The 27,613-nt window shown below is 41.6% G+C and overlaps 1 protein-coding gene across 3 annotated transcripts in view; it reads right to left on the bottom strand.

Annotated features, from left to right (window-relative positions):
• The window catches only part of arhgef10la (Rho guanine nucleotide exchange factor (GEF) 10-like a), a 96,209-nt gene that overhangs the window by 50,441 nt on the left and 18,155 nt on the right, over positions 1-27,613 (bottom strand). Inside the window, exons 5-18 of one of the 3 annotated variants that reach the window (XM_056394816.1) lie at positions 26,819-26,914; positions 26,594-26,724; positions 25,077-25,172; positions 24,236-24,344; positions 22,970-23,070; positions 22,439-22,516; positions 20,968-21,147; positions 19,677-19,793; positions 16,582-16,674; positions 15,430-15,600; positions 13,324-13,469; positions 12,299-12,471; positions 9,219-9,334; positions 7,750-7,877 (exon numbers count right to left, since the gene is read on the bottom strand). In XM_056394816.1, the coding sequence (XP_056250791.1) occupies positions 7,750-7,877; positions 9,219-9,334; positions 12,299-12,471; positions 13,324-13,469; positions 15,430-15,600; positions 16,582-16,674; positions 19,677-19,793; positions 20,968-21,147; positions 22,439-22,516; positions 22,970-23,070; positions 24,236-24,344; positions 25,077-25,172; positions 26,594-26,724; positions 26,819-26,914 (1,735 nt within the window). The remainder of the gene's footprint in view (positions 1-7,749; positions 7,878-9,218; positions 9,335-12,298; positions 12,472-13,323; positions 13,470-15,429; positions 15,601-16,581; positions 16,675-19,676; positions 19,794-20,967; positions 21,148-22,438; positions 22,517-22,969; positions 23,071-24,235; positions 24,345-25,076; positions 25,173-26,593; positions 26,725-26,818; positions 26,915-27,613) is intronic. The other 2 variants (XM_056394825.1, XM_056394833.1) reach the window with 2 other exon arrangements.

Below are 27,613 nucleotides of genomic sequence, written 5' to 3'. Positions count from 1 at the left end.
AAGGAGAAAATGGCACAAATATCAAACATACAAATGGATAGCTGAGAAGTGCAATATAAAGCAGGGGTGGTATGAAAAGTTTCTATGAAGCTTTTTCTACTAGAAACTGGGCTGTTGTTGGAATCGACTATAAAAGCCATGAATTCAAACTGACTAGACTTGCAATCCTCTGCAAAGTTACAAGCTTTTCAGAAGCACCTTTTAAGCTTGCATTGGGGTAGTGTCTGGCATTGAAAACAGATTTTTTTTGTGTACCGTTTTAACCTCTTATATACAATATTCTGGGTGTGAATTCATGAATTAATGGTGTTCAAAAATAAAATTAATGAAAATCAAAAAGAATCATTTACCAAAAGCTCTCAAGAGACAGATGTTGTGTCTCATACACTACACTGAATAATCCATGCATATATTTCCATTATGGTCCCATAACTTAGTGTTTAACAGGGTTGAAAAATACCCTTCCTCTTCAATGTAAATGATAAATAGTGAATATAGTTTGCTTAAGGCTTTGTAGCATGCTAGATCAAATATCTTTTTGCTGGAATTTGCATTATGCCTCTGTCCCCATATGGTAATTTTGGTGATTTTGACAAGTGGTAAATGTGTTGTCAGTGTCTACATTTATGCATATTTCTTTTTTGTTCCCAAGTAAAAAAAAGGCAAACATTAAAGTGACACCCCCAAAAAAACCCCAAAACACTAACTTTTGTTTCTGTCGAAAAAAAATGGTTGATGCGTTTTCCTGTTCATAATACCTCAGAGCAATACATACATTTTGGGCATGTTTTTGGATTGGGGAAGTGAACTGCTGAAAGAAATGTGTGCTAGTAAAGACTATATTAAAGTGTGTAAAATATATATATATATATATATATATATATATATTTTTTTTTTTTTTTTTTTTTTTCTACTTCAATTGAACTGCTGAATGAGAAAAAAATGGATGTTTGTCCAAAAGTGCCCCTACTTCTTCATAACAAATTATTTCAAATGTAATCATATTGTTTCAGTTTGAAGTGAGGCTTTTTACGCTGATAATTAATCAGATATAATTTCAAATTCGTCTCAATTGGCTTCTTATTTTTGCTTTTAGAACATGGGACTTCAGTGTCACTGACTGTTCACTAGAGGACCGCAGAGTCCTTTTAGGTTGCCAACAGCTAACAGTCTCACTTAGTCCATCACAAACCATCAGGTGTTGTGTCTCCTTTATCCCAACAAGTCAATCTCTTTTCATGAGCTGTAACAGTTACAAATTGTAGCCAACTACCAGTGCTGTGCTGCAAAGCGCAAGACAATGTGATGCCATCAAATGAATATCAGTCGGACAGTGTTTTTTATAGCCTAATCCTTCATAGCTTCCCGATTTTAAGAACTCAGGTGTCTGAGACAGTTTTTGTTCAGGGCTCACTCCATGCCAACTTGAAATGGGGCTTGGTTGGTGCCAAGCTGCTGGCAGAGAGTGCTGATTGTCTCCTGGTTGACACTTTTACCAGATATGTCCTTTTTCATCTGCTCAGTCAAGCTGCTGTGTTATTATTTGAGACAGGGAAGAATGGGGGAGCTGTCCAAGGAAAGACACCTTGTTGAATCTAACAGAATATGAAAACATATTATGAAAAACAATTTAGTGAAACCAAGAGCCCCATTCATAACCCCAGTGACAAACCAGCTCCCACAGTGGCTTTCTTCTTACACCGTACTTCAATTCCAAAGTCAAAACCAAAATGTGCCCGGAAATGCAAGGTCTCTCCCAGAGTGTGTTTTGAAATAGATGTTTTCTTTGTGGGCTCAACTGAGGGCCATAACTTAACACCAACAAATGGCTGAAATGGATGTTAAACATATTCCTGCAGAAGCTGTGTAAATTGCTAAAACATTTAGCTTCCTTAAGTATTTACTTAGTCAATTTTTTGTTAGTCCACTAATGTTGAAATATTTGACTATCTCTTGTCAACTAAAATAAAACAACTTCCTAATGATGAGCAGTCCAAAGTGAGACTGACAACATCGGCCCTGAGTTTGCGATGACTCAGCCAGTGCCTATCCATTGACAGGGGCACTCTGTTGTCTGGATTGATCAGGCTTTATTGGAACAAGTAAGCTGTCTGGCCAAGGATGAGATGTCTTTTTAAAGCACTAAGTGGCTTTCCAAAATAATGGCCCTGTCGCAGTCACCTGTACAGCTATTCCACAGTGACTCTAAGGCGATGAAAGAAAGACAAGGGAAGCGCAAGAGAACACGTGGATGGGAGAAAAAAAAAAAAAAAAAAAACACAAAAAGACATGATTAGAAGGTAACTGAGTGGAGAACAATGTGCAGCCTGAAATTCTGCTGCTGCCCACTGCAAATTCATTTTCATTTCATAGAGGAAGGAAGACAATGAGACACACACACAGACACAGAGAGAGAGAGAGAGACTGGGATTGCAGACAGGAACAGAATGAAGTAAGTAAGATCTCAAACTTCCTTGACATGTTGAAAAAGTGGAGCATTCACATAGATGTGTAATTCATACCATTCGCTGCTTAAATATAGCAGAGGCAATTTGCCGAAGACAGAAGGGGAGACAGGGTGTGACGAGAATACAACTATTCACTCAGTTGGATTCCTTAGGCAACACTTCATGCCCACACGGACTCAAACATGCTAAACTGAGCAGTCTCCAAATCTTCCCTCCTGCCCACTGATTGACAGCCGCAGTGCAGGTGTGTTGCACTGCCAGAATGGAGAACTACACTTGGGCATGCTGGCAGAGGGGAGATGAGGAAAGCAGAGAGGTAAGGAGAGTCTAAAAGGGAGGAGAGGAAAGGGGGAGAGGGCAGAGTGGGGCGAGGGAGCAAAGCGAGGAGCCAGCCGGGCTAATTTATGGGAGCAGGTCAGTGCCGAAGCACACGTATGACAATAAAACACAAGGACAGGACAGATGTAGGAGTGAGTGCTGAGTGGCAGCCTGTCATACAGCTATCCTTCAGTTCACCTCCACCCTCCACAGACACAAACAGTCAGAGTCAGCTCCGCCAATTTGTGATGACTTAAAAGGAGACAGGTCAGTCCCTGTGAGAGGTTGTTGAGCTAGTCCAGGACAGACTTGACAATCATCCACAGAAAATAATACAAGAGATAGACTCAAAGTTAAGTCATACTAAGTGTGATTTAGAGAAGTGGAACGGTTGTATAAGAAATAGAAAAGTGGACACAAATAAAACAGGATTCTCAATAAGTGGCAGAAAATGAGCATGAAAATAACAGAAAGATCTTGAGATCCTGGTACGATTCAGTGAAGTCTGAACATTTACATAAACACATATCCACACTGCTGCAGTTAATGTCTGTACACTGCGCAGTCAGTGCACTGTCTGTCTGTGATGTGTGACAAATTTTCATGAATAAAGTTTGATAAAAATTTGAATTCATGTTTAGATTGCTGTATCCTGAGCTGCCTTCTTGTTACTTAAAGCTTTTTGAGTCAAACTCCAGCACTAAAAGGGTTGTATCCAGTCACCCCCACCCCCCCACACCACTCCATTTAGTGAGTCACTCATCACACCACACACTATTCCCCTGTATGATGAAAAATAATAAACATATATTCCGTACAGTTTGACCTTTAATACTGCTGATCACAAGTAAATACCTGGTTGTCACCATTCAAACAGGACCCAGGTCTGGACCTTTTGTAACTTGTCTCTGCTAAAGCACAGAATTATACCAGATGTGGTAAAAATCTATGTGCAAAACAAGGTTGTCAAGTTTAAATTCATTTTAAGTGCTTTGCTTGCTGCTGTGTTTATACTGAAGTTGCCTACCAAAGGGCGGTGACCTGGTGTTAATGTACTCTAGGTGTTTTTTCACAATATGCTCACATTATGAAAAGTTAATGCAACTATACACACAAACTCTGTCTGCGATTCAGTCGAGCAGAAATGATAGAGAGGGCTAAATCCCCCCGCCCCCCCATACTTATCCAGTACCAATCAATACCTAAGCATCAAATAATTGTATGAAGCTCAAAGTATAAAGGTATAGACCTAATACTTTATGAAGGTGCATGTGGTATTCAGCTGAGTATCTGTACCATATAACAAGACAAACCATTAGTGAAAAAGCAATCAAAAAATTGATATAGGGAAAACAGCATGTGAAGATTAGATAAAATACCTTCTCACAGTTAAGGAGCCAATTTTCCCAGTTTGTTTTGACTACTCAAGCAGGAACACAAACTTTAGTACTTGAGTTGACCAAAGAAAATGTGTTGTAGGTTCCCTTCAGCTTCAGCCCCACTGCACCTGATAACTGGCTAAAAGAAAAGAACTGTGGTTTTTCTTGGTCACTTCCCAGTGTGAATGTGTCTACATGTGGGAATGTCAAGTAAAGAGGAATAAAAACAGCAAGCTGTCCCTGGATAAATAAGGCTGAAAACAGTGGCGCTAAGGTGGGGGTGGGTGCAGAGGCGGAATATTATTCACATATCACTATGCACTAAAGCACAAGAATGTGACCGATGTTATAATAACACTCTTTCACGCTCATCTTGAGAAATATGCTTTGCTGTGTTACTTAGAGTCAGGTGAGAAGACATGCTATCGTCCATCAGGCAAAAGATCAGAGTGTTCCTTTAAACAGTCAATGGTTTAACCACAAAAAAGTATTCAGAGTAACAACTGATGCTGAAGAAGCATGTTGCTGATGAATGTTTTTGTCATTTGTCAGTGCTGTGAGCCCCTCAAATTAATTTCCACTCATCCACATTGTATCGGGTGGAAGCAGAAATCTAAAGGGTGGATAACACTATCTGCATGGCTGGATGCCATTTGTGTGACCAACCTTTAAAGTGGGATCCTGCCATGCACCTGTCCACAGCACACCTCTCCTCATGCACATGGAATGATCAGAGAAACACCTCTGCGGTCCAGATACTGAGATAAGGTCATAAGGACTCTCCAGAGCCTCTAAGGGAGCATCTGAATGGAGCCCAAACCTGACATATGACTGTAATTGTAAGGCCTGCCTTTGGCTTTGCAGGTAGCCTGCAGAGTCTCCATAAATGGGACCATGAAAAAAAAAAAAAAACAGCTTCAGGCTTACAATACTGTTCCTTCATGTATGCCATGCTAGTGGGGGGGGGGGGGGGGGGGGGGGGGGGGGGGGTGAAGGAACAAACACATTTGGTTAAACTATGAAATTTGAACTCTGTATCTATCACTTGCCAGTATGGCCCATGTATCTGTGCCTGTGGTTGCTCCAGCAGACGCAGTAAAAGAGGATGTTAATGAACTGCTGTCACACGTAGGCTGGTGCCTTTGAGGCAGCAGTCAGGATTCTCTCCACGTACTCAGTCTGTTTGCAGTGTGGAGGCTGTGATGTGCTGCCTGACTGCAGAGAGTTGCTTGCGGCCAGACAGGAGGGGACCAACTCAGTACAGGGGGTCCCTGCCGCGGTCCCACTCTCACCAGCAGAGGAATGGCTCAGCTCTGCACACAAGTGTGTGTATTATGTATATATGCATGTTTCTGCCCCATATAAGTGTGCCTCTTTGTCTAAGATGCATGTTTACTCATGTTTACTCATGTTCAGGTGCATGTTCAGCCGGAAGCATGTGTGAATACATGTAACATGAACATATGGATTCTGGAAGCACTGTCGTGCCCTGTAGATTGTAACTCAGATTAGTGACAAAACAGCGAATGATAGCAAGGGAGAACCAATGTATGTGCGCGAACGATTGTCTGGGTGTGTGTATGAGAGAGACAGAGCCAGTCTGCCCGCTGATCTCCCCTGCAATCTGCCACTTCTGCACCCTGGGTAGTGTCAGAATGGTTTCGGCACCCGCTGTGCCACCTGTCACCCTCAGCCCCGAGGCTCACTGCCGGTCCAGCCACCTGACACTGAGGCCCAGCCTAAATTAGATTGCTATCACACAACCAGGATTGGCTCTTTCCCCTACAGGAGGTTTCCTTCTTTGAGCTGACATAGTTACCTTTTTACCTCTTCACAAAAACTCTGTGGCCATCTCCAAACATGATTTCACTGCAGGTCTTGCTCTGCATTATTTAAGTTTTAAATAAGAATCTTTGCCTGGACATATGTAGGGGTGGGAAATCCCCTTGTCAGCGCAGTTGCTAATGACATTATCACAGGAACTCAGCAAATAGGGTACCCCTTGAAGGGGAATTTGGGGACTCTCTTGTAAGCATGACATCTGGCTCCACCAAACATCTGAGTAAGCAGATTGGCCCTGCAGGCCTGGTGTGACAGCCGACGAGGAAGCTGGGAGATGTGGGAGAACTGATCTGCACAGCTCCGCTGCTCAAGCTGTCACTTTAGCTTGGCTTGGCACAGTTAGATTCTCCCTGGCTCTGAAGCATTAGGCCCACTCTTCTGACTGCCGCTGCCCTGCCGGCACCGAGCCAACTCTTTCATGGGGGAGGTTGATCATCACGCTCATGCTTTCTTTCTTCCTCTCTTCTCCTACTTACTCTCTCTCAACAGGCCTCTGGCTTCTCTTTCTTTCTCTTTTTGTCCTCTCCTGTCTCTCTCTCATCCTATCCCCACCAGAAGTCACAAATTGGGATCTGTTATCATCTGCCATTATTTACTATTCCCAGTTCCTGTGCAGTACTCTAAGCTACTCGTGTGCTCACTCCTTCCCATTTTTGTTCTCCTCTAAGTAGGCGTTCAGTCATGCAGAAGTCGCTCTTCCCACCAGGATCCATTTCAACATGTTAAGACAACCACTTACCACTTGAACATCCTCAGTATGATGAGGTAACCTGCTCAACTGAGAAAAACTGCAGCTGCAGCTGTTTGTGTTTGGACTGACTAACATTACAAGTGATCATTTTTGTTTTGCCAATAATTTACTTTGAAGCCATAAATATATATAGAAAATACCAATTGGGGACTATTAGGAAATAATCTTCACTATAAACTGTATAGATTTTTAAAATTACTTATCACAGTTTACTCTTGTGTATGAAAGTGTAATAAAAAACTAAAAGTGTATTAAATTAAATTGGGGAACTGTAGAGCCAGGAGATAAATTATAGCTCTGCAGTGTATATTAATATGGTACTTTTCCAAAAGCTGAACATTTGGCTTTTCAGCACAGATACGGTAAGGATAAAATTATATGGATCTTATTTGAGCAATTCAGAAACGTTATGCACTCAGGTCCATACGTTAGGTAAAGGCTGAAGTAAAAAGTGTCTCAATTAAATCCGGCAAAAGGAACCTTTTGTGAGCAGTATTCATTATTCCATCCATGAATTATTTGACTCAGGTAATTACCCGCTCACGACAGTATAAACTGTTCCCGTCTCCAATTTGCGAAAGGTCAGGGTGTCCTGTTGGCCCAGCGATCTAAGTGCATATATGTTACCACAATGTCGTGGATTTTAGTCATCCCTCTCCTGCGTCCTCATGTACTCTGAGATGATTGAAGACGTACAATTATTATTCTTGTTTGTATGTACACTAAATGTTGACTGTTATCTTTCAGTGGTTCTGCCTAAGTTTGTGTGGTTATTTCATCACTAAAACCTTTTCTTCAAACAACCACGCTGTACTTCCATCTTTTGGAACCTTTTAAGTCAGTTACCAGCACAAGAAAACCTTTTGGTGTTGCAATTGCTGTTTTTTTTTCTTCTTGTCTTTGCTGTTGCTGTTTTGGTCATTTATTTTTCCATACCCAAAGATACACAACAGATTTTACGTCTTACTTCTGTATGTGAGAGACTACTCACTTGTCTGGCCTGCCGGGCACCTGCAGGCGTAAGCGACATTTGTTAGCACTCTGGATCTGTTCTTCTTTGATGCGAATGAGCCTCTGCAGAGCCAGACACCAGTCCTGGGCCACTGTGGTGTTCAGGTTCTTTGATGGAAAAATACACACAGTTAAAACCTGTTTCTCAGCTGTGGCTTATAGTGGGTCACCTAGCAGAGATACAAGCACATTACATGCATGCTGAGCACAGGGGTCTTCTGTAGATGCACTTGCATATTAATATTCTTACACACACACTGAGAAACAAGCACACATCCACTCACATAAAACTGCAGTATATCATATGAAGCTACATGGTTGTGGCATTTTTATCCCCTCAAATGTAACACTAAGTTCACTTCAAAACTGGAATCCATTTTACAGTAAAACGTAGTCCCTCAAGTGAAATAGAATCAAATCAATTTTCAGAAGTCAATGAGCTGTGCAGAAGTATTTCGTCTATTTGTTCGGTGGACAATAATATAGCAGGGTGGAAAGTGAAAATCAGTCATTTAGTGCCAGGCCAATATCACTCCTCCTGAGGACATTGTGCTCATTAAGTGCATGGAGGCAAAGGTGCCACCATTAACCTGAGAGGCTGGTGATTGCTGCAGTATACCGTCGTGGCTGTGTTACGTAGTGTATGGTACTGTTAATGTGTTAGTGGCAGACTGCTGGGAAGTGTCCTGATTTGAATGCTACAGGAGGGGTGCTAGCTTCTTTTACAACCCATTAAATGACAGTTTTATCTAGTGCATCAGAGGGAACATCTCATTCCCACCATTGTGGCACTGTTGATGAAGAGATATATGGGAGATTCCATGCTTTTAGAAATTGATGATTCACATTTTAAACAGCTAGAATCCTTTAGCAATTTCTTTACTATTCTTTTGTCCTTACTAATAGCAGAAAGAGATTTCACAATGGTTATCTTCATACCATAAAAACTTGATCTCTAAGTTGGCACTGAATATAGCAATTTAAATGAACTATGTACACTGCAGTGTTGTCTTTGCTGCCTCTATGATTCTTCATTGTGTTCAGTGTAAGAGCTATTGTAAGGTAGGCTGCAGTTAACAGAACTCATTCCATATTTCATATATTTTCAGTAAATATCGGGAGATAACTGGCTTATAAATAATTTGTGTGGCTGAAAGCAGTTTTTGGAGGAGAGAATAGAATATTTGAAGGTCAGTCTGTGAGCACATTTTTAAGACGCCTATCTGAAATAAGGCTTTTGAAGAAAACCCTGAAAGAACAAAGCTGGTCTGTGTAGGGGTGTGATAAATGTAACAGACTGTGACTTTTGTGCCTTGGCCTGCAGAGCCAGTTGGACTGAGGAACCCTATGCCTTTCAGCTCACTTTGTTTCATTATATCTTGTATGATACACATTTTCTCTGTGAAAAAGTGCAGCCACAGTTAAAGTGTAACATAAAGTGACACGTACCTGGTACGTCCCCTGGAGCGTGCCCACAAGGAGAGTAACCTCCTCCACAACAGAAAGGTCATGTTGCAGTTCCTGCAGCTCTTGGTAGAGCCTTGGAGGCCCCAGGATCGCTTTACCTAAGAGATGGGCAACGCAAAGAGTTTGTGATATCACCAACATAATTACAAAAGAAAAAGTACACTTATATTTTGTCAACACAGTATGAACAGATAAAATACAAAGACAATAAGGCTACATACAGTCACCTTTATGGCCATTAATTATTTTTCTTAATACATAGGAGTGCACATGCATTCTATCATTCTGCAATAGTAATTATGGCAGCAACTTGGGATTAATTCATTGTTGCATCTCAAGGTGATGTCTTCAAACTGCTTGTTTTATTTGACCAACAGTCCAAAACCCAGTGGTATTTAATACAGTGATAAAAATCAGATCATTCTTTTTTTAAAAGCTGGAACCATTGATTGTCTTGACATTTTCCTTGATAAATTACTTGATAAATACATTGTTGTCAATTGATTTTCTGTCAATCAACTTATCATTTGCAAGATATAATCTCAGTGTTATATACAATGAAAATACATGGTGTATGGACACACTGTGAACATCCAAAATACATTGAAGTTCAAGGTCAGTGTTGTAAATGCTAATAGAAAACAATGACATTGCATCTGAGAACTCCTGGAAGTGCAGACTGAAACTCCAGTGGCACTAATAAAAGAAGTTTGATGTGTAGATGGATCGATCTTCATTATTTGCTGAACAACACAAGAGTGAATTTATGAGTAAAAAAATTAGGTGGAGAGACTGTTATTTGGAGCTATGATGCCCTTTTGCTGGCCAAAAGGAATGCAGGTGTCTCATTAGACGCAAAATTCAGCATCGATTTGAGGCCCACTACCTTCATATCTCTCTCCTACTGCTGCAAATCGATATCAGTGTCTCCTCCTGTCTGCCATCCTCCGTCCTAGCTCCCCCGGCCCACATCTACTCGGCAGCAGGCTCCATGAGAACTGCCTAATTAAATTCTGCAGGTAGATTTTGCTCCAGAGCTGTCCGGCACTGTCACTGCTGCCACATAATAAAAGTAGCACAGGAGCTGAGTCGCTAGGAGGGCTTAGTGAGGCATTTTCCTCCGAGGGGACCTGCTACCTTTTGTCTATCCACGTGCATAAATGGAGTGAGAGTAAAGCCATAAGGGGAGAGGGAGAGAGAAAGAGAGGGGTGGGCTGAGATTGTTCATTTAAAAAGCTCTATTGTAGCTTTTGGGGTTTAATGGGATCTTTGACCAGGCAGCCAGTGACATCTGTCATCTGTGCAAGGAAATCAATAGGTGAGACATTTGAATATAAAGGGGTGATGCTGCGAGCTGCAAGAACAATGTCTGCATGTCCTCTCCAGAGAGATTGCCTGGACCCCTGTTCAGGTTCGTTGAGTCCTCTGGGGCCTGCTGTTGGCTACAGCCCGAGAGGTGAATGTGCTGAGTTGTAATCCAGCGTAATCCCGTTGGTGAGGCAGGATATGGTTTTCACACTCAGACATGGCTATCCACACCGGCCGCCAGGCACGTAGCTCACTGGTGTGGAAGGCCAGAGCCCAGAGGGGTCCATCCCTGCTTTCTCTGGAATAAGTCAGCAATCTAGCACTCAGCTGCTGTGCCAGTGATGCTGGCCAGTGGATTTAAAGACAATGCAGCTTCCACACCTGCATCAAAACCCTTGACTGATCCACAGCCAAAGCCCACTGGTACACATATGACAAAAAACTGCACTCCTGACAGCAGGTCAAAATAGAAACGGCAATAAGGGAGGTATAATGGGGACATAAGAAAGGTAAGGCAGCATGAGAGTAAACAACTGGCACAGGAAAAGAGCACATACATTGGTGGGCCGTCAAGTGCAGTAGGAACAGACAGGGAGAGCAACAGCCTGACAGATGCAGGCAGAGACAATGGGGAAGAGTAAGAAAGACAGGCCTGGATTTCCCCAAAGGCTAGCTTTCTTCAAAAAAGAAGGGCAACACGGCCCGCAGAAGATGAAAAATGACTCCATTTTAAGTCATACTGAGGGAGCACAGGATTCAGACTACACACCCCACTGAATGACATCACAGGGGATGAAACTATAAATAGATAGGACAGCCTGTCTGAATGAAAATTTGGGGAACGACAGATGTTCACATAGAGATGATTAAGGTGACCGTGCTGTGTCGAGAAGGTAAAATAAATAAATAAATAAATAAATAAATAAATAAATAAAACGAGAGAAAGTCAGAGACAGAATCCAACACCCTCTAGGGGGCATAACATTTGCAAAGAGACAGGTACATTGAGAGCTAACCTTAAATGATCCCAAAACCTTGCAGGAAAGTTGTGAGTATACGAGTATACACTACCTGACGAACAGTGAAAACTTAATCCAGTGAGAATCTTAACCAGCTCTGGAAGCAGTAGCTGCTTGCTGAGCATGACACGGGTAGCTCTGAAGAAGACACCATTAATATTTAAGTCATGGAGCTGCAACTTTAAAAAGCCTGTACCATTACATCCTGATAAGGTTTTGTATCTCCCTTTTCCCATGGCACATTTATCAGGGATCTCGTCAAGCTCTGTATACACCACAGTTTTGTGAGGGGTGGTGGGAGAACTAGTGTTTCAACCACTGATTCCTATCTACTACTACTGGCTCTCTAATTGGGCCTGGAAAGGGAGGGAATAATCTCTGCAGATTGATGACTCCACTCTAGATGTGTTTGTGGTCTATCAGAGAGTGAAATGAGACTGTGGGGATGATGCTGCAGGGGGCTCTCTACCCCCATATCTCTCTCCAAGATAAAAACAACACAGGCAGATGGGAACAAGTGACCGTCATCACTATCCTCCTCACAAACACATCCTCAATCAGAGTGACAAGCGGCATGAATGCATCTCCAGCCCTCTGCAGGACACTTGAATACAGAAACAGATTAGCCTTGCTGAGTCAGAGAAAGGCGCTGAGACTAGTCTAGCTAGTCCAAGTGATGAGATTAACTGCATGACACACATGGGAAAGGTTCACTTTTTTTTTTTTTTTTTTTACCTGAAGAGCAGACACTGCTTGGTCGCTTAGCACCACTCTGCTGGAAGAAGGTGTCTTTGCTTTGAGAGCTCTCTTGCCCCACTTCTACAACTTGCACCTGCTGTAGGGGGGCGCTCCACTTCATGGTGTACTTGGGGCCAATAGGGACCAGGCTGCTGATATCCGGAGGCCCCCTGGTGGAGATCAGAAGAAAAGAAAATTAGAGGTGGGAGTTTAGAAGGAAAACAACCTGAGAGAAATTCCCTCCCTATCCGCAACCCGCGCAGAGCACTACACCCAGCACTCCATAGGAGGAGACGTTCTTTGAAATGTCAAGAAGAAGACTTAGGAGTTGGAATTAGAATCTGTATGATCACCCATGTACCCTACCAAAACTGTACCCCTGGCTGTGAAGATGAGTTCATTGCTATTCATGTATTCCTGTAATCACACAGATAATCAACATTGTGATCGGTTTGTCAAGATCCTGGAGGGCAGACGAAGTCAACTTCGGGACACTCGAGCTGAATGAGACGTAGAGCGATAATTACTTTGAAGGCTGAACAAGAGAGCTTTAAGCGACATCTTTGACAGGAGCTTTGCAAAATAGACGAAAACCCTTTCCTGTTTACTTCTCTCAAGAGAGAGAGGGAACGAGAGAGAGAGATGTGATCAATGGTGCTGTCACAGAAAATAAATTGGAAAGAACCCAAAAAATGTTTTATGTCAGTAATCTAGGACTCCTGTAGCTGTAGTTAGGCATTCTACCATTTGTTTAAAGCTGATAAAGCTCCTGCAACTCCAGATAGTGCCCAAAACCCCTAGCAGCTATTTCTCTTTGCTATGCAGTTTGCCAAAATATCCCTGCAAAACCTAGGGCATCATATTAGAGCCCTGTGCCACCTAATAGCTATTTCTCCTAACGGTGCAGTTTAGCAGTCTCTCCTATAAAAACTTACACACAATTTCATGCTAGCACTACGCATTAGCAAAGTATTCTTAAATGAAAAGGCATATAGCTTGCTTGCTCTACAAGAGGGACTTACTTGACATTTATGTTGGCACAGATGAGTACATCATCAAAGAGGAAGACCTTTCTCTCCTTTGACTTCAGGACTTGTCCCCGCTCGCCATACACAGTCTCAATAAGCGTCTCACAGAGGACCAATGACCCCTGCTCCGAGTTCAGTTGCTAAAAGGGACACAGCAATCAGATCAGAGGCGCAGGAGACAGCATCACAAAGGGCCAGTACTCCAGAGTTCAGTGCCTGGAGGACACAGAAATTAGGCTTGGAGGAACAGATGTCTCATCAAGGATTACCAACAAATTTGTGCTGCTGAAGGCCATTTAATGTGTGTATACGTATACACAGAGAAAGCACAAGCGCACGTCTCTAAACCGTTCATTCTGTGAAACTGCACATGCTCTTTCACTATCTTCGCCTTGCAGATGTTTAAAGTGATGAGAGAGCAACCGAAAGGCAGCCTTCAATTAAATGGAGCTGCTAGAGACCTTTATTATTATCTTTGAACAAACGCCTCAGATCATCCTTTGTCTTTTTGTCTGTACCGTGCCATCCGCCATACTACTGCCACAAACCCCAAACCGGCTAAGCTGGGACTCACAATAATTTCCACCACAACAGGGCAACTACACAGGGATGGAAATGCATTAACAGTTTGCTGCGTGCACACCTTTATACACAACACACACACACACACACACACACACACACACACAGTTAAAGCATCTAATAACAGATGCAATTTGTGCTACAGTATTTTGGCAAATGCTGTGCTTTCCAGTCTTCCATATGTTTGGCAAAAGGAAATAGCAACAGAAAGCTTTTTTTATCACTTTGGTCCAGCTCCTTCTTATGACTGACACAAGACTTTTACTTATATGCACACTGCGCCAATCTAATCCAGAGCCATTACAAATTAAGAGAAGCTACTACACTGCAAGCAGCAGGTTAAATCCAAGTAAGGAGTTCACATCCTGATACTTTGATGTTAGTGTTTGTTCAAAAGACAAAAATGTGAGCGAATAATGAATCTCTCTGCTGTGTCCATTCTACAACCTGCAGTGCAGTAATGCCTCCGTCCTATCTGCAGGCAATCTGTAGCTGCTTTTGGCCGTGGCTCAGATAGCACACAAAATTAATCATTAGACTGACTGGGACTGCCATTTGATGGCTACAGAACCATACAGCTCCCTCAAGAGGTGGGCTGCTATAAGAATACATCCTTTAAGTCTTCAAGCATCAATTGGCACAGAGGACATTGCACCAAACACATGTGCGTGTGTGAGTGGGAGTGTAAGCACGTGCGTGTGTGAGTGTGTGCGAAACCCATTCCTACTCCCATTGTTATCTGTCCTATGCTGGCGACTTAGATACTTTGAGACAAAGAATGAATATTTCATTGGATGGTTATGGGGGCAATAGAGTAGACTGTTTCCTATTGGAATTCTGCAGTGTCACCGCAGCAAATGGAATTCTGTGTGGAGTAGGGGAGATTGGCCGAATCAGCTCATCTCAGAGTCCTAGAAAGCAAGGGCTGATAGAGAAAAATAAAAAGGGGGAGGGTGAGAGAGAGGAAGACAGACGAAGATGCAGTCACACACTAGAAAGAGAAGAAGAGTGCATAAGTGGAGTGAAAAGGTAAGCAAGAGAGTGCAAGTGGCGAATAGAGGGGAGGTAAAGTGGAGAGAGAGGAAGAGGGAGCGAGACAGGGTGAAAGAGATAGCTCTCTTACAGTTTCCAATTAAATGTCTCATTTACCCCCTAATTCTTCTTATTCAGAGCAGCATTTGTTCAGATTTGCAGCGGCAGGACTGTAATTTCAGTGTGGTAATGGAGAGGCAACGCCTCTGCCATTGCATTTGGTACTGTTTAGGGATGATAATGGGCATCATTTCTAGGAGATAATTTCTCTAAATAAAAATGTCTCCCTAGATTAATGTGTGGGAAAGTGATATAAGCGATTGCTATATACTAGCTTAATTCATAGGTGTTTGGCTCACAGTGATAACAACGTAGAGGAGTTAAAAGGCTCAGAGGCTGGTTCACAGTTGATTTGATTGGGGGGCCACGCGTGCATGTGCAAGTGCACGTACATCTGCACGAGGGAGCGCATGTGTATCCAGTCACCTTACTGAGCAGGCGATCACTGACGCTGCGGGCTAGTTGTTGAGTTTCTGTAATCTGGTCTGCTACTCGTTTCTGTTCATTCAGCTTCTCAGCCAGCATCTCCAGCTCTGTCAGAGCGAGCTGCAGTGGCAGACGATCCACGTGGCCCTTCGGTGTGTTCTTCAGCATGTCCTAGAAAAGGTCACAAGGAAAGTTTTAAGTAAAGACACCGCATGTTAACAAATACAAACTACTCTGTTTATGATTTAATACCTTCATCTGTAACCTGCAATATACTGAATCCTAACAAAATAATGTGTTCTTTTTGAGAGTGTTGCCTTCACCTTGAAAAGTTCAAATCTGGATCAAATACTGTTTGAGTTTAGGTGTGTGCTTGTCACAGTTTTCAGAGGACTTAGGTTACACCACACCGACTCACCAGTGATTATGTAAACTTTGTACAGCTCATTGTATTGCAAGTCATACTCCTCTGTAAGCAGTGTTGGCTAAAACAAACCAATAAAAAATAAATTTGTAGACGCCAAATGATCAAAGTTTGTATAACTAAAGGCTGTGGAGGTTACAAGTCTGTGTTCGTCCTGCATCTATGACTCATTGAAAGCTTAGCATTATCTTGATATGCATCTCAGATGTACCTCAATGCCTTGAGCTGTAGTTCCCTATAATGTATGATTTAATACATACACTTCCTCTTTGGAGTACTGAGTTTAGGCTAGAAGAAAATGCCTGATTCACATTCATAACTTATCTTTTGAATTCATGGATAATCAATGCCTACTGAGGGATGAAATGAGCTGCTGCAGATCCAGCAAGTCAAGCTCAAATCCAAATCTTTGCACAGAATTGAAAGTGGAGGAGCTGGGATGTAAAGCCAGCACTATGAAAACCTGATGGGTCTAGCTACTTTTCAAGCTCTGGCAAACCCCAGTGTAAAGTATGTGAGGTACGGCTTCTTGTACTTTGGGTAAGTTAAAATCCATAATCAATTCTGTGGCCTTGCAGCGTTGCATCTTTATTAGTGTATGTGCTGCTAAAGCTTTACTTTAACTCAAGTTTCTCATATTGGAAGTGTTTTAGCTAGTAAGACTTGAAGGGATTCACTTAATTAAAACAAATTAAATGACTAGCCCTGTACAAACAACAGTTTTATACCTGCAGGAGCAATATGAACTGAGGGAACCGTTGAATGGGCTTCACCATTAATCCATACAGAGTGATCCGATCAACACTAGATGACTGCTTCTTCTGGAAACAAGAGGGAAAAAAAAATTGTGGTTTGAAAAACATTCTTGCATAAAAGGGTCATTAAGAGGCAACTATGCTATTCCTACTTCAAGAGGAGCTTATCAGAAAGCTCTATAGACCATGAGTAGGCGTGTGAGTGGGTGAATAAGGTATGAAAATCAGGGTCTAGTAGTCATAGGAGAGAATGAAAGAGGAGGTTTTTTGAGTGTGTATGTCTAATGTATTACTGTGGGTGTAGGTCAGGAGAATATATTGTTTCAGTGCAGTGTCAAGTCTGTGGCATGATGACACCACCAGTATAAAAAGGCAAATCACTGGACACATTTAAAAGATGGTTTGGTAGTGAAGGCTGGATAAGATCAACTGTGAGACGGACATAAAAAAGGATACATACATGTTTTATGTATATTTGTTAGGGTTATATATGTCCTGAAACGTGAGAGTTCTGTCATCATAAAGTGCAGAAGCTATAATCTGTTTTATTTTTAAGTTTATACTTACTTTTCCTTAAACTTTTTGCTCTTTTAAGATGACACGTAGATTAGAGCTGAATATCAATTTAATTTATACTATATTATAAAAAAAATTAGATTGATATTCATGTTCTGATATGAGTAGATTGCCTGAGATTTTGGTAATTATAATATCATGATCCAGCCCAAATCTGTGTTTTCCTAACACTGCAATCTGTTGAATTCACAAATATCTGTGAGCTTATCTGATGTTTCCAGCTGAGTGAAATGAATGATGAATACCTCTACTTTTTAGGTCATCATATTCACATTATTAGACCATCAGTCACTGTCACATGTGATATCATCACATACTGGATAACATCAATTTATATCAATAAACTTTACACCATTTTTTTCAGTGAGACAGTACGTGGTCAAATATATTGCGATGTCCGATTTTGTCAATATTGAAATCTGATAAAAAATTTCTACCTTAAAAAAAAGTTGGTGTTTTCTTATTACCATTCATTTATTATCATTCATCAAATTAAAACAGATTATGAAATTATGGCAGTAATTTATGTCCTTGCCAAACGCTCAAAGGATAGGACACAGATACATAAACAGATCAAGTACCTTCATGAAGGTTTCAGACTGCAACAAGTGGAGCTCTAAAGGCACAACCACCTGTGGAGTTCACTCAAATTGACATGTACTTAATTAGCCAATCAGGAATAGTCTCACATACTCCCATTGTACTCATCCTCTATGAAGAGTTATGTGACCTAACTAATCACCCTAAGTAAGCAACTTGTAGAGTAGCAGGATACCAATATTAGTGTAATCTGCATTATTTCATGTTATAATTTAACTGTTAACCTATTGTGTTATTTTGGCCCTACATTTTTGTCACAGCCCGTCTTCGCCAAAGCTCTACTTTAAGTCAGCCATTGGGGGATTTGTGTCATAGTAAGACTGAAGGCCACTGTTTCTCTTTCATCTGGGACAGTCTAAGAATGCTCAGAGTAAACGGGCATTAAGAGGAAGCCTCTTGGTAACTCTAGTACAACCTAGCATAACACCATATATGCAATTGCTAAATGGAGACACCTGTGGTCAGTGGTCAGTAGCCACCCAACCATTAATCATAGTTGAGGGTAGGAAGGTAGCAAACTCAAAGACACTATTTTTACATTTTACATTCAATGTTCAGTAACTGGGCAGATACACAACTTTTAACAGCTAAACCAAAGGTGAACCCTTAGTGGATGCCATGAAAAGTTCCATGAGCACCAAGTAAAATCTTTCCAGCACAAAAGACCAGGTCAAGATGTCAATGAGACAGGCTGTTTGCTCCTTAATGCACTGAAAATGCTTGAGTGGTGGTTTGCTAACTTTAAAAAGTTCATTTCTACCAAAAACAACTTTACAAACAAGCAGATTTATACTGAACACACCAAGTTTTTTCTCTGCAAATGCAGCACATTACATCATAATGTCTGTGAACTGAATTCAAACTCAAAATTTAATAGTCCCCATCCCTGTTGCTTGCTTATGGTCATGTGCGCACAGTCAGTGCCTCCATAATATTTAAAAAATAAGTAATGAAGTCTGTCATCTATTTAGTGTTTTTTTCCAGTCTGTGTCTAGCCGATTTTTTATTTGGTTTGTCTTCACACTGCCAGTGAGAGCTGCAACAGGCAGTGGGAGAGACAGAGGAACTTTTCAACAGAAAGAAAGGGACTCATGTTATCGAGAGAAACATGCAGGGCTGTCAGCTGTGTGATCTGGTTCTGTAACTCAGCATTACAACTCAATGATCCAGGTCATACTGATGCATGAATGCTGTGCACACAGGGAATTGCTAAACTCATCATTTCTTGGCACTCTGTATGCACCTTGGCATTATGTTTCGTTGTTTACAACCCCTAATTAATATCTGAAATATTAAGTAAATAGAGTACAGTACAATTTCCACTTTCCATTTCACATATTGATTTACAAGAGGTGTTGCAATGTCCTTATTATAAAAATTACAAACCTTTCAAGATACAGTAAAAAATTGCACAGAGAAACATACAAATACTAGTTCCGAGAACAATTATGCATTTACAACGTTATTACAGGCTATGTTCATTATCTGGACAAGCTTGGACATTTCCAGGGTTAGAACTAGTAGGTAATGTAGTGCTTCAATCTTAATGTTGCCTTAAGTGACAATGACATGGTAGATAACTCTATTTCACAAGATAAGCACAATATTATTTATAATCCATAATATATATTTAATACCAACCATGAACCCAATGTAAATAACAATTTTGTATTTTGTGTAAATGCCAACTTTTTACACACTGAAGTCTTTGTGTGTCTCTCTGGAAACCTGAGAAGTATGCATTATTGAAGCCTTTAACTTTGGGGCTTTGCTAAATTCAGCATCTGCTAAACACTACAGAACAAAGAAAAGCAGAGGTGCAAAAGAATACAATTGGGTAACTTTAATTTGAAATCAGAGAAACATTTTGTGCTGCATGGGCTGAAGCTCACCTTTAAGAATTCCAGAAAAGCTGGTTTGGACATGCATGCCTTTTTAATGAGAGCCATGGCACTGGTGAAGTTGTTCACATAATCACTGTATACATCCAGCACCATTGACTTGGAAAACTGTGGAAACAGAAACAAGCATAATTATCTGAATTTGTGAAAACAGCCCTATAATAAGAGGGTCTCCTGCTCTGCCATGTTTGATTATTTTGTCTTTACACCAGCATCCATAAACACACTCATACAATTTCCTTTGACATCTTGAATGTCTGGCTAACCATCCTGTCTGCAGGACAACCCATCAGTAATTTCAATGTAAAGAGAGGCTTGAAAATGGCCATTTAAGTATAGTACTTAAAAAAATTGGTTTGTTTACCATCCCGGTTACTGCAACACCCTTCACGAGCCATTTAAGAGGTTGGGCAAAGAGGAATGAGGTGGCAGAGTGAGAGAGCGTGTGTGTGTGTGTGTGTGTGAGAGAGAGGGGGGGTGTGTCTGTTGTGCGGTAGACATTTATTCTCTCTCCTCAATTAAACCCACACCAGGCAGCTGATAGGCAGTTTGAGGAGTGGTGGGGAATTAGCAAATCAGGACGAGAAATTAACCTGCTTTGCTCACACCCTCCTTCAGGATCCTGCCTCTCAGATATTACTACAAGCCCCACAGGTACAGATACATGGCCATATGACAAAGGGGCAGCTAAATAAGGAGTACACAGGCCTAGCACTTCCCTTTTCGAGTATGGCCTCATTTGATGGTAGGTCCTAGGATATCAATGGAACAGCAATGTAATGGCCAGCAGAGAAGGAAGGGTTCGAATCAGCCGCTCTAATAAGAAAATAATGAGCAGACCTTATGGATGAGCACACTGTAGAGACTCACAACAGAAAGCTCACACTGAACACCATTATTCTAGTGCAAAAATTTGTAAACACGTATCCCAGAGAGCATTGGATGCAGTGGAGATATTCATCACAACTGTAATTGATTCCATGTTTGGGGTAAACTATCCCTGTTTGCTCAATCTAAAACCTGTAGCTCATTATAACTCTGGTAGCAGCGATTGTGTTATAAAGTTAGATAGAAATGCCAAGAAAAATATGAGTGCTTCTCTCCAGAATCTGAGTCTTTGATTGCATTTTACACAGAAACAAACAAAGAACACACGCACTCACACACACACACACACACACACACACACACACACACAGAAACACGAATATAACGCAGCAAATAAGCCTCCATTTTCTATTTCATGAAGATACATACCAAAAACATGCACATGCACACTAACCGAGGCAACAAATAAGTCTCCAATTTTCTCACTGCTGTCCCACTCAGCCACACGAGACGCCAGTGCAATCTGAAACATGGAGTGGCATTGTGTGATCTCCCTGATACGGTAAAATATAGGCCGGATCTTCCGTGGACTCAGGATGCGTGGATCAGCTTCCATCAATGGTCTGTGGTATTCCTGGTGAGATGGTGAGAGAAAATTGGGATTTTATTGTTGCTGATGTGCGTGTGTGTGTGTGTGTGTGTGTGTGTGTGTGTGTGTGTGTGTGTGTGTGTGTGTGTGTGTGGGTGGGTGCTTAGGATGAATCAGCAGTCCGCCTACCTTCTTCTTTTCAGAAGCATAAATAGACAACTGAGAGGTAGCTGACAAATATCCTATGAATCGTGGATAATGAGGAAATGTAGTCATGGTGCTTGGAAGCACATAGAACCAAAGGATTCACCCATAGAGCAGCATTTGCCACTAGCAAACATGCAAAGAATTCAAGGTGACTTGTAATCATAAAAGCCAGAATGATAATGGCAAAAACCAGCTCCCAGCCAAGTTACCGACGCAAAAGCAACATGGTGAAAGGGATAGTGATTGATTCTTCAGTCAGTACTCATGGGAATATTAGCCCAGCCTGCAGAAATAAGCTGACAAGTTCTTTGTGGATGACAAAGCCAGTAACCGTGACTTCTTTGAATCTAAACATGTTGAAGTATAGATAATATCATGTAAAAGCCAAACATGAAAGATGAAAACGGTATTTAACACAAAAAATGAATCCGTCTGAGCAACAGCAGACCTAATTTTTGTTGTTTGCCTGATGTTTTATCTCTGCAAATCCATAACGGTAAATGAATCACTGACAGAAGGAACATGGGCAGGCAGCACAACATGAACAACTGTGCAATCTGTTTTACAGTAAAAATGAAAGTCACAGCACTCGATGTCTAATTGTGCTTGTGGCTCTTCCTCTTTTTATATTATCTGTCTGGAGACACTGCATTTACCACTTGGCTGGACTCTCTGAATAACAACAGTGATTTCAAAAGTGCAAAGCCTTCCCAAGTAGCATACGCAATCATGTCGCCCGACAACAAAGGTACCACATTGTATCTTGACAATGAAAGATTTTGCAGTGCTTAAGGTAGCCACTGATTGCTGCTGATTCCATTTCAGTAGGTGCTCCTCTCATATTTTTGTGATTAGGAGATAACAAGTCTTCATTTTTCCGCAAAAAAAAAAAAAAAAAAAGAGATTAAAGAGGAGAGGCTGTACCACATCTTGTGCAAGCCTGACAGTCCCTTTCTCTCTTAGCATCAGCACGGCACCACAGCAATGAGGATGGTTGTTTTTTTGTATGCCGAGACACCTCAGTAATTTGATGGATATCACCACTTCTCTATTCAATGTAATTCATAATGGCTAAATGGTGAAGATATTGCAAGTGGCAGAGGAGGACAACGGGGACTAAACAACTCACCTGCAGGATTCTCCTGAGAGACTCTAGGTAGCTCCGCTCACTCTGAATGATGGAGCCGAGGATATGGCGTCTGACAACCTGTGGAGACAACAGACCAGTCAGGAAATCTAGCACTAAGAGGACATGATGGGGATGCGGTGCGGGGTATGCTTTCAGTTAAGCACGGCGCAGGTTGATGGATTGCAATATAATCATGCGTTTGTCACTGGAAAAAAAAGACTCAAGGAGGAGTAGGTCTGTTTGAACAGGGCCTTCATTGGAGTCTGAGTCTTTCAATTTCCTATGACATGAGAGCAATTGTTTTAGCTGTTGTAAAACTGGCTGCTTTCCCAAACAGGATAAAGAGAATACACCATATAGATATGCAAAAACACCGAAGTAACAAATTAATACATTTAACATGACAGCTATGACTATGCTGTACAGAATATTCATATAAATGCTAGATGTTAAGTACATTACATGTTTTTACATAAACCGGCTAAACATATAGGGAACAAAATAAATATCTGCAAAAACTGCCAGGTGCACCTGGTGGCTGGTCAGCCCCTCTGGCATGGGGCTCAGTTGTGGAGGGGGGTGCTTCATTTCTGACACAGTCACATCGAGGTATCCTGCATCATCCTCCTCTTCTGCAGACAATCAGAAATGAAGGAGAGAAATAGGATAAAAAAGGTTAAAAGGGGAGAGAGCGAGAGAGAGAGAGAGAGAGAGCGAGAGCGAGAGAGAGAGAGGAGAGTGAGTGTGTGTGTGTGTGTGTGTGAGAGAGAGACAGACAGACAGAGAATGAGAGAGAGGGAAAACAGAGAGGCTGCTTTCAGATCTCACTGCAGCTGGAGACACTGCGACACACTAAGTTTATTACCTCTAAAATATGAAGAGAATTCTGTACTGTCTGAAAAAAAGAGAGATGGAGAGACAGAGAAAGCAATGGAGAAATAAGCAAGAGAGAGAGAGAGAGGCCTACAGAAAAAAAAACAAAAAAAAACAAAAACTTTCAAAACAATACTGTATCTCTGTAGGAGTAAAGCAGGCACACATAAGTGTGTCTGCAAAAACACGATCCAGCACATTCTCATCTCTGCATTGGCACAAAGAAGTTCGACAGTCTCAAAACAAAAAAATCCCCACTTCACCCATAACCATAAAGACATAGATACCAGAAGCTTCCACCATTCCAATTAAAGACTTTGGAATGATAACAGAGGATTGGTGGAAAAGAAATATAATGCTGTGCAGATTTCCCTCGATCAATACCTAAAAATAGCAGCACTGGCCTCTTTACCTCTTTGTGATGGTTTGGAGATTTGTTTGAGGCGTGGGTCTGGTATACGTGGTTTATGGAGCTCCTCAACACTCCACTAATGGATGCTAATCTTCCTCTATTGTTAGACAAGAGTTCCTTTAACCCAACCTATATTGTATAGCATGAGTTGCCATCATCCATCTCTCTCTCACACATCAAAAGCTTTACTCAACCACATCGTCTGTCTTAAAACTGAGAAAGAGTGCTGTTTTATTTATTATACTTATAATCAGTGAGATCTGTCTTTTTCACAGTGCTTTCATTTCTCCCTTAAGGGATTTGTATAAAGAAAAAGTAAGACTTTCTACTCTATCTGCCTCCAACACTACTTTGGCTTGGCTATACACAAGCAACCACCTCTAATTCAATGAGTCAACTGCAAGGAGCAACAGAAAACCAAACTTCATAACCAGTACCCATTACTAAAAATAGTGTAACATTCACAAAGCGAGATGACCAACAATTACAGTTTTCAGGCGTCCCTGCATTACCCAATTGATCTTTTCTCTGCAGGAAGGAAACCTTTCGCATGACGGCTATTTTGGTCTTTTCAAGCCCATCCTTTGTTCCACTTTTTGCCGCCTTCATGAGCTGTTGAACCTGGTTGGAAGGAGCAGACAAAAACAACGAAGGAGCGTTAGAGCACAAGGAATGTGCCATGCTGTGGAGACTTGACAACCTACGGTGCTCCTCTGGAGAGAGATGGAGAGAAGTGGCGCTCAGTGGGCTCATCATGAATCTCACCATCTGCGGCTCCCTGTGGGTCGCTGTACAGCCTCTAATCAGAGAGTCTATGAGCATATCATGGAGAGATTATGGTAACAGAGTGAGCTCCACATCAGAGTAACAGAGCTGCTTTGCTCAGTGTGAGAGAATTTCGCTGACCACAAACTCCACCCTGAGCATCACAGAGGACCTGCAACCAGACTCCACAAACCCAGAATACACAGAGGGTAATAGTATTTTTAAATGATGCTACTTCAGGAAAGTAGGTCATTAATTGGGGGCAAGTTGCGCTGGTGTTTATGGAAGTAAATACGCAGAATATTATTTAATAATTCATGTGGCCCATAAATGCGTCTTGATATTAAACCAGGCAGAGAAAGAGAGAGAGGCCAACAGAGAATCTTAAAGAGAAGTCACAGTCCAAAGGAAAGCTGGGAAGGATGGTGCAGAGAGTCAGTTAAGCCTCTGAGTTAGCTAAGCATACAGCACAGCATATTTCAGCAGTGGGTGATCATCTGTCCTATTGGCAAACATCTAGCAGATTGCTTTGAGCTCTCCAAAGAAATAGTGTGATATCGCTGTGTTCACTTGCTTCTGCAGAGATACCTTGATGTCATAGTTGTGCTTGCCAGACAGCCTCATGGCCAGTTCACGTTTGGTCCTGGCACACCGCTCCCTCAGCCGTCGCACTTCAGGAGAGAGCTACAGGTGTGGGACAGGGACGGGCAGGGCAAGGGGGCGGGTTGCATTTAGCCACAAATGGTGAAGGGAGGAGAAAAATGTAGGGGGAGAGGAAATAGAAAAGGGAAACGGAAGGCAAAGTGATCAAGGCAAAACAAGCTACTCAACATCAGGAATTAATCACAAGCACAGAGAGTGAAAGCCTGGAGCACTGCTTTGGTCAAAGGGTTATGTTTGATGAGACTAATGGCCACTGATTTACAGAGGGGTGGGGGGTTGGGGGTGCAGGTAGTTTAGGGCAAGTATTAAAGAAGCAAACTCTGTCGCAGCTCTCCCAGGCTGCTCAACTTAAGCACTGAACTGAACAAGAGGAGAACTTCAGGTACACTTGGTGAAAAATTAATCGGGCAAGACTAATTAAAAACAATGTGTTTTTGATGAAGGCTGTGCTAGCCGAAAACTGTTGTGAGGCCCTAATAGTCAAGGTTTCTTCATTAATTGTACAACCAGTGTAGCTGAATCCCTTCTTTTGTTCAGTGGCCTGGGAAAAGCATGCCAAGAGAACTGTGGGGGGATTGTCACACCACACCCTCCTGTAATTACCGGAGCAACTAATTTTTTGTCCTAGTACAACAAGCATTTTTCCCCCTTTGGTCTCCCTCCTTTCTCAAAGCATTAACTCTAGATTTTCTTGGATTACAGTGTAGTTACATCCATAAATAAACAACTTGAATATGCAAAAATGTGAAAAAGGTATAAGTCTATGCATTGATAATGATTTAACTTAGCAAAATAATTCTTTATTAGTATGACTCCAAATTTTCCCTAAGCCTGCAACGATGCATGCATGTTAAAGGCTGGTGAAGCATAAAGGAAACGCAGCACAATGTGAATGTGCACACAGTGCCATCATGTGGAAGACCAACACTCTGTAGCCGTGCTGCAGAGCACTGATGAACAGTATCCTTGGCAGAGAAGAGGAAAAGAGATCTGAGGCTTTTCAAACAGAAATGCCTCTTGTTTACCTTCATTCAACAATGAAAGTAGAAAGCCTAGACAGCCTGTTATTCATTTTTCATGGTCTTTATAGTTTCCTTCGAGTTCTATACATTAATAAACAACAACTGCGCTAGAGGAGCAGATGATGAAATATTCTCCTTGATTTTTTTTTTTTAAGTGCTGGAAACCAACCAAAACAACCTGGCCGGTCATGATGACATTTAAAATAAACAGAAAGGATCATTTGTGTTAGATAAATACATATTTCAGGAATGCATCCAGACACAGACACACACACACACACACACACACACACACACACACACACACACACACACACACACACACACACACACACACACACACACACACACACACACACACACACACACACACACACACACACACACACACACACACACACACAAACAAACAAACAATACCTTGCTCCTTGTTGGTATTTTGGCCTCGTTATCAGACTGTTCATCATAGCTCTCAAACTCACTGGAGCTCCACCCATTGTCTGCGTTCACAGGGCCACTGTCTCTCTGAACATCTTCATAAATCATATCTGCTAAACACAAATGTTACACATCAGAAGCTTCACACTAATATTCATGGATGGACAAAACATCCTAAACAAACAGAATTCTGTTGCAGCTACTAACCTTCGTCAGGAGAGAGGGGGTCCTCACTTGGAACATCATCATAGATCACCTCTGAAGCTTCTGCCGTTTGTGGCCCAGCTTCAGCCACACGTAATGCTGGCAGAGAAAACAAGTAGCATCAAAGTAAACAAACATTGTTTTTAAATGGAAAAAATAGTGGTGCCTGTCTTCTACCTTTTATCTTCCTTTCTGTTTGATAGTTGCACCTCCTGTTGTTAGATCATTCTTTTAAATTTAACAACACACACACACGTACACACAACTCCAAACTACATTCCCTGAATCCTTTTGGCAAAGCAGAATAGATAAAAGATGCCAGATCTTCTAGCCTCTGGTAAGGAATTTACACAGCCTTTGAACATTTACATACTTATTGTATCATTTGCATTTAAAGGTCTTTTTCCTCAGGGAGACCAGGCACATCTCTTGTGCATGTTGCTAAATTGGCTTTGTCCATGTGACGCAACATGATTGTATCCAGCTTGTTTGAGCTATTGACCCATCCTATCTCTACGCTCGACAGGATTTGTCATTAACTGCTTTGAGAGTGTTTCAGCCTAATTTAGCTCAGTGAGCTTTATTGATTTGGTTTTAAACTGTGATTTGTCTGCAACACTTTCTCCTAAGCCCTGAACAGCAACAATCACTGTTTTCAATTAATCTGATTGGAGATGTGTATTCTGTCATGGATTATTCAGCAGTGTTCAGTCTAAAATTCGAAATAACCTTGGGCACAATCCAGGAGATGAACAAAGAGCAACTGTTTTTCTTCAAAAGAGGATTAGCTTCACAAAT

The sequence above is a fragment of the Seriola aureovittata genome, chromosome 2 (assembly GCF_021018895.1).
Source record: "Seriola aureovittata isolate HTS-2021-v1 ecotype China chromosome 2, ASM2101889v1, whole genome shotgun sequence".
NCBI classification, from domain to species: domain Eukaryota; kingdom Metazoa; phylum Chordata; class Actinopteri; order Carangiformes; family Carangidae; genus Seriola; species Seriola aureovittata.
The sequence above is the reverse complement of the archived record's forward strand: the minus strand, read 5'-3'. Positions and strand labels throughout refer to the sequence as shown.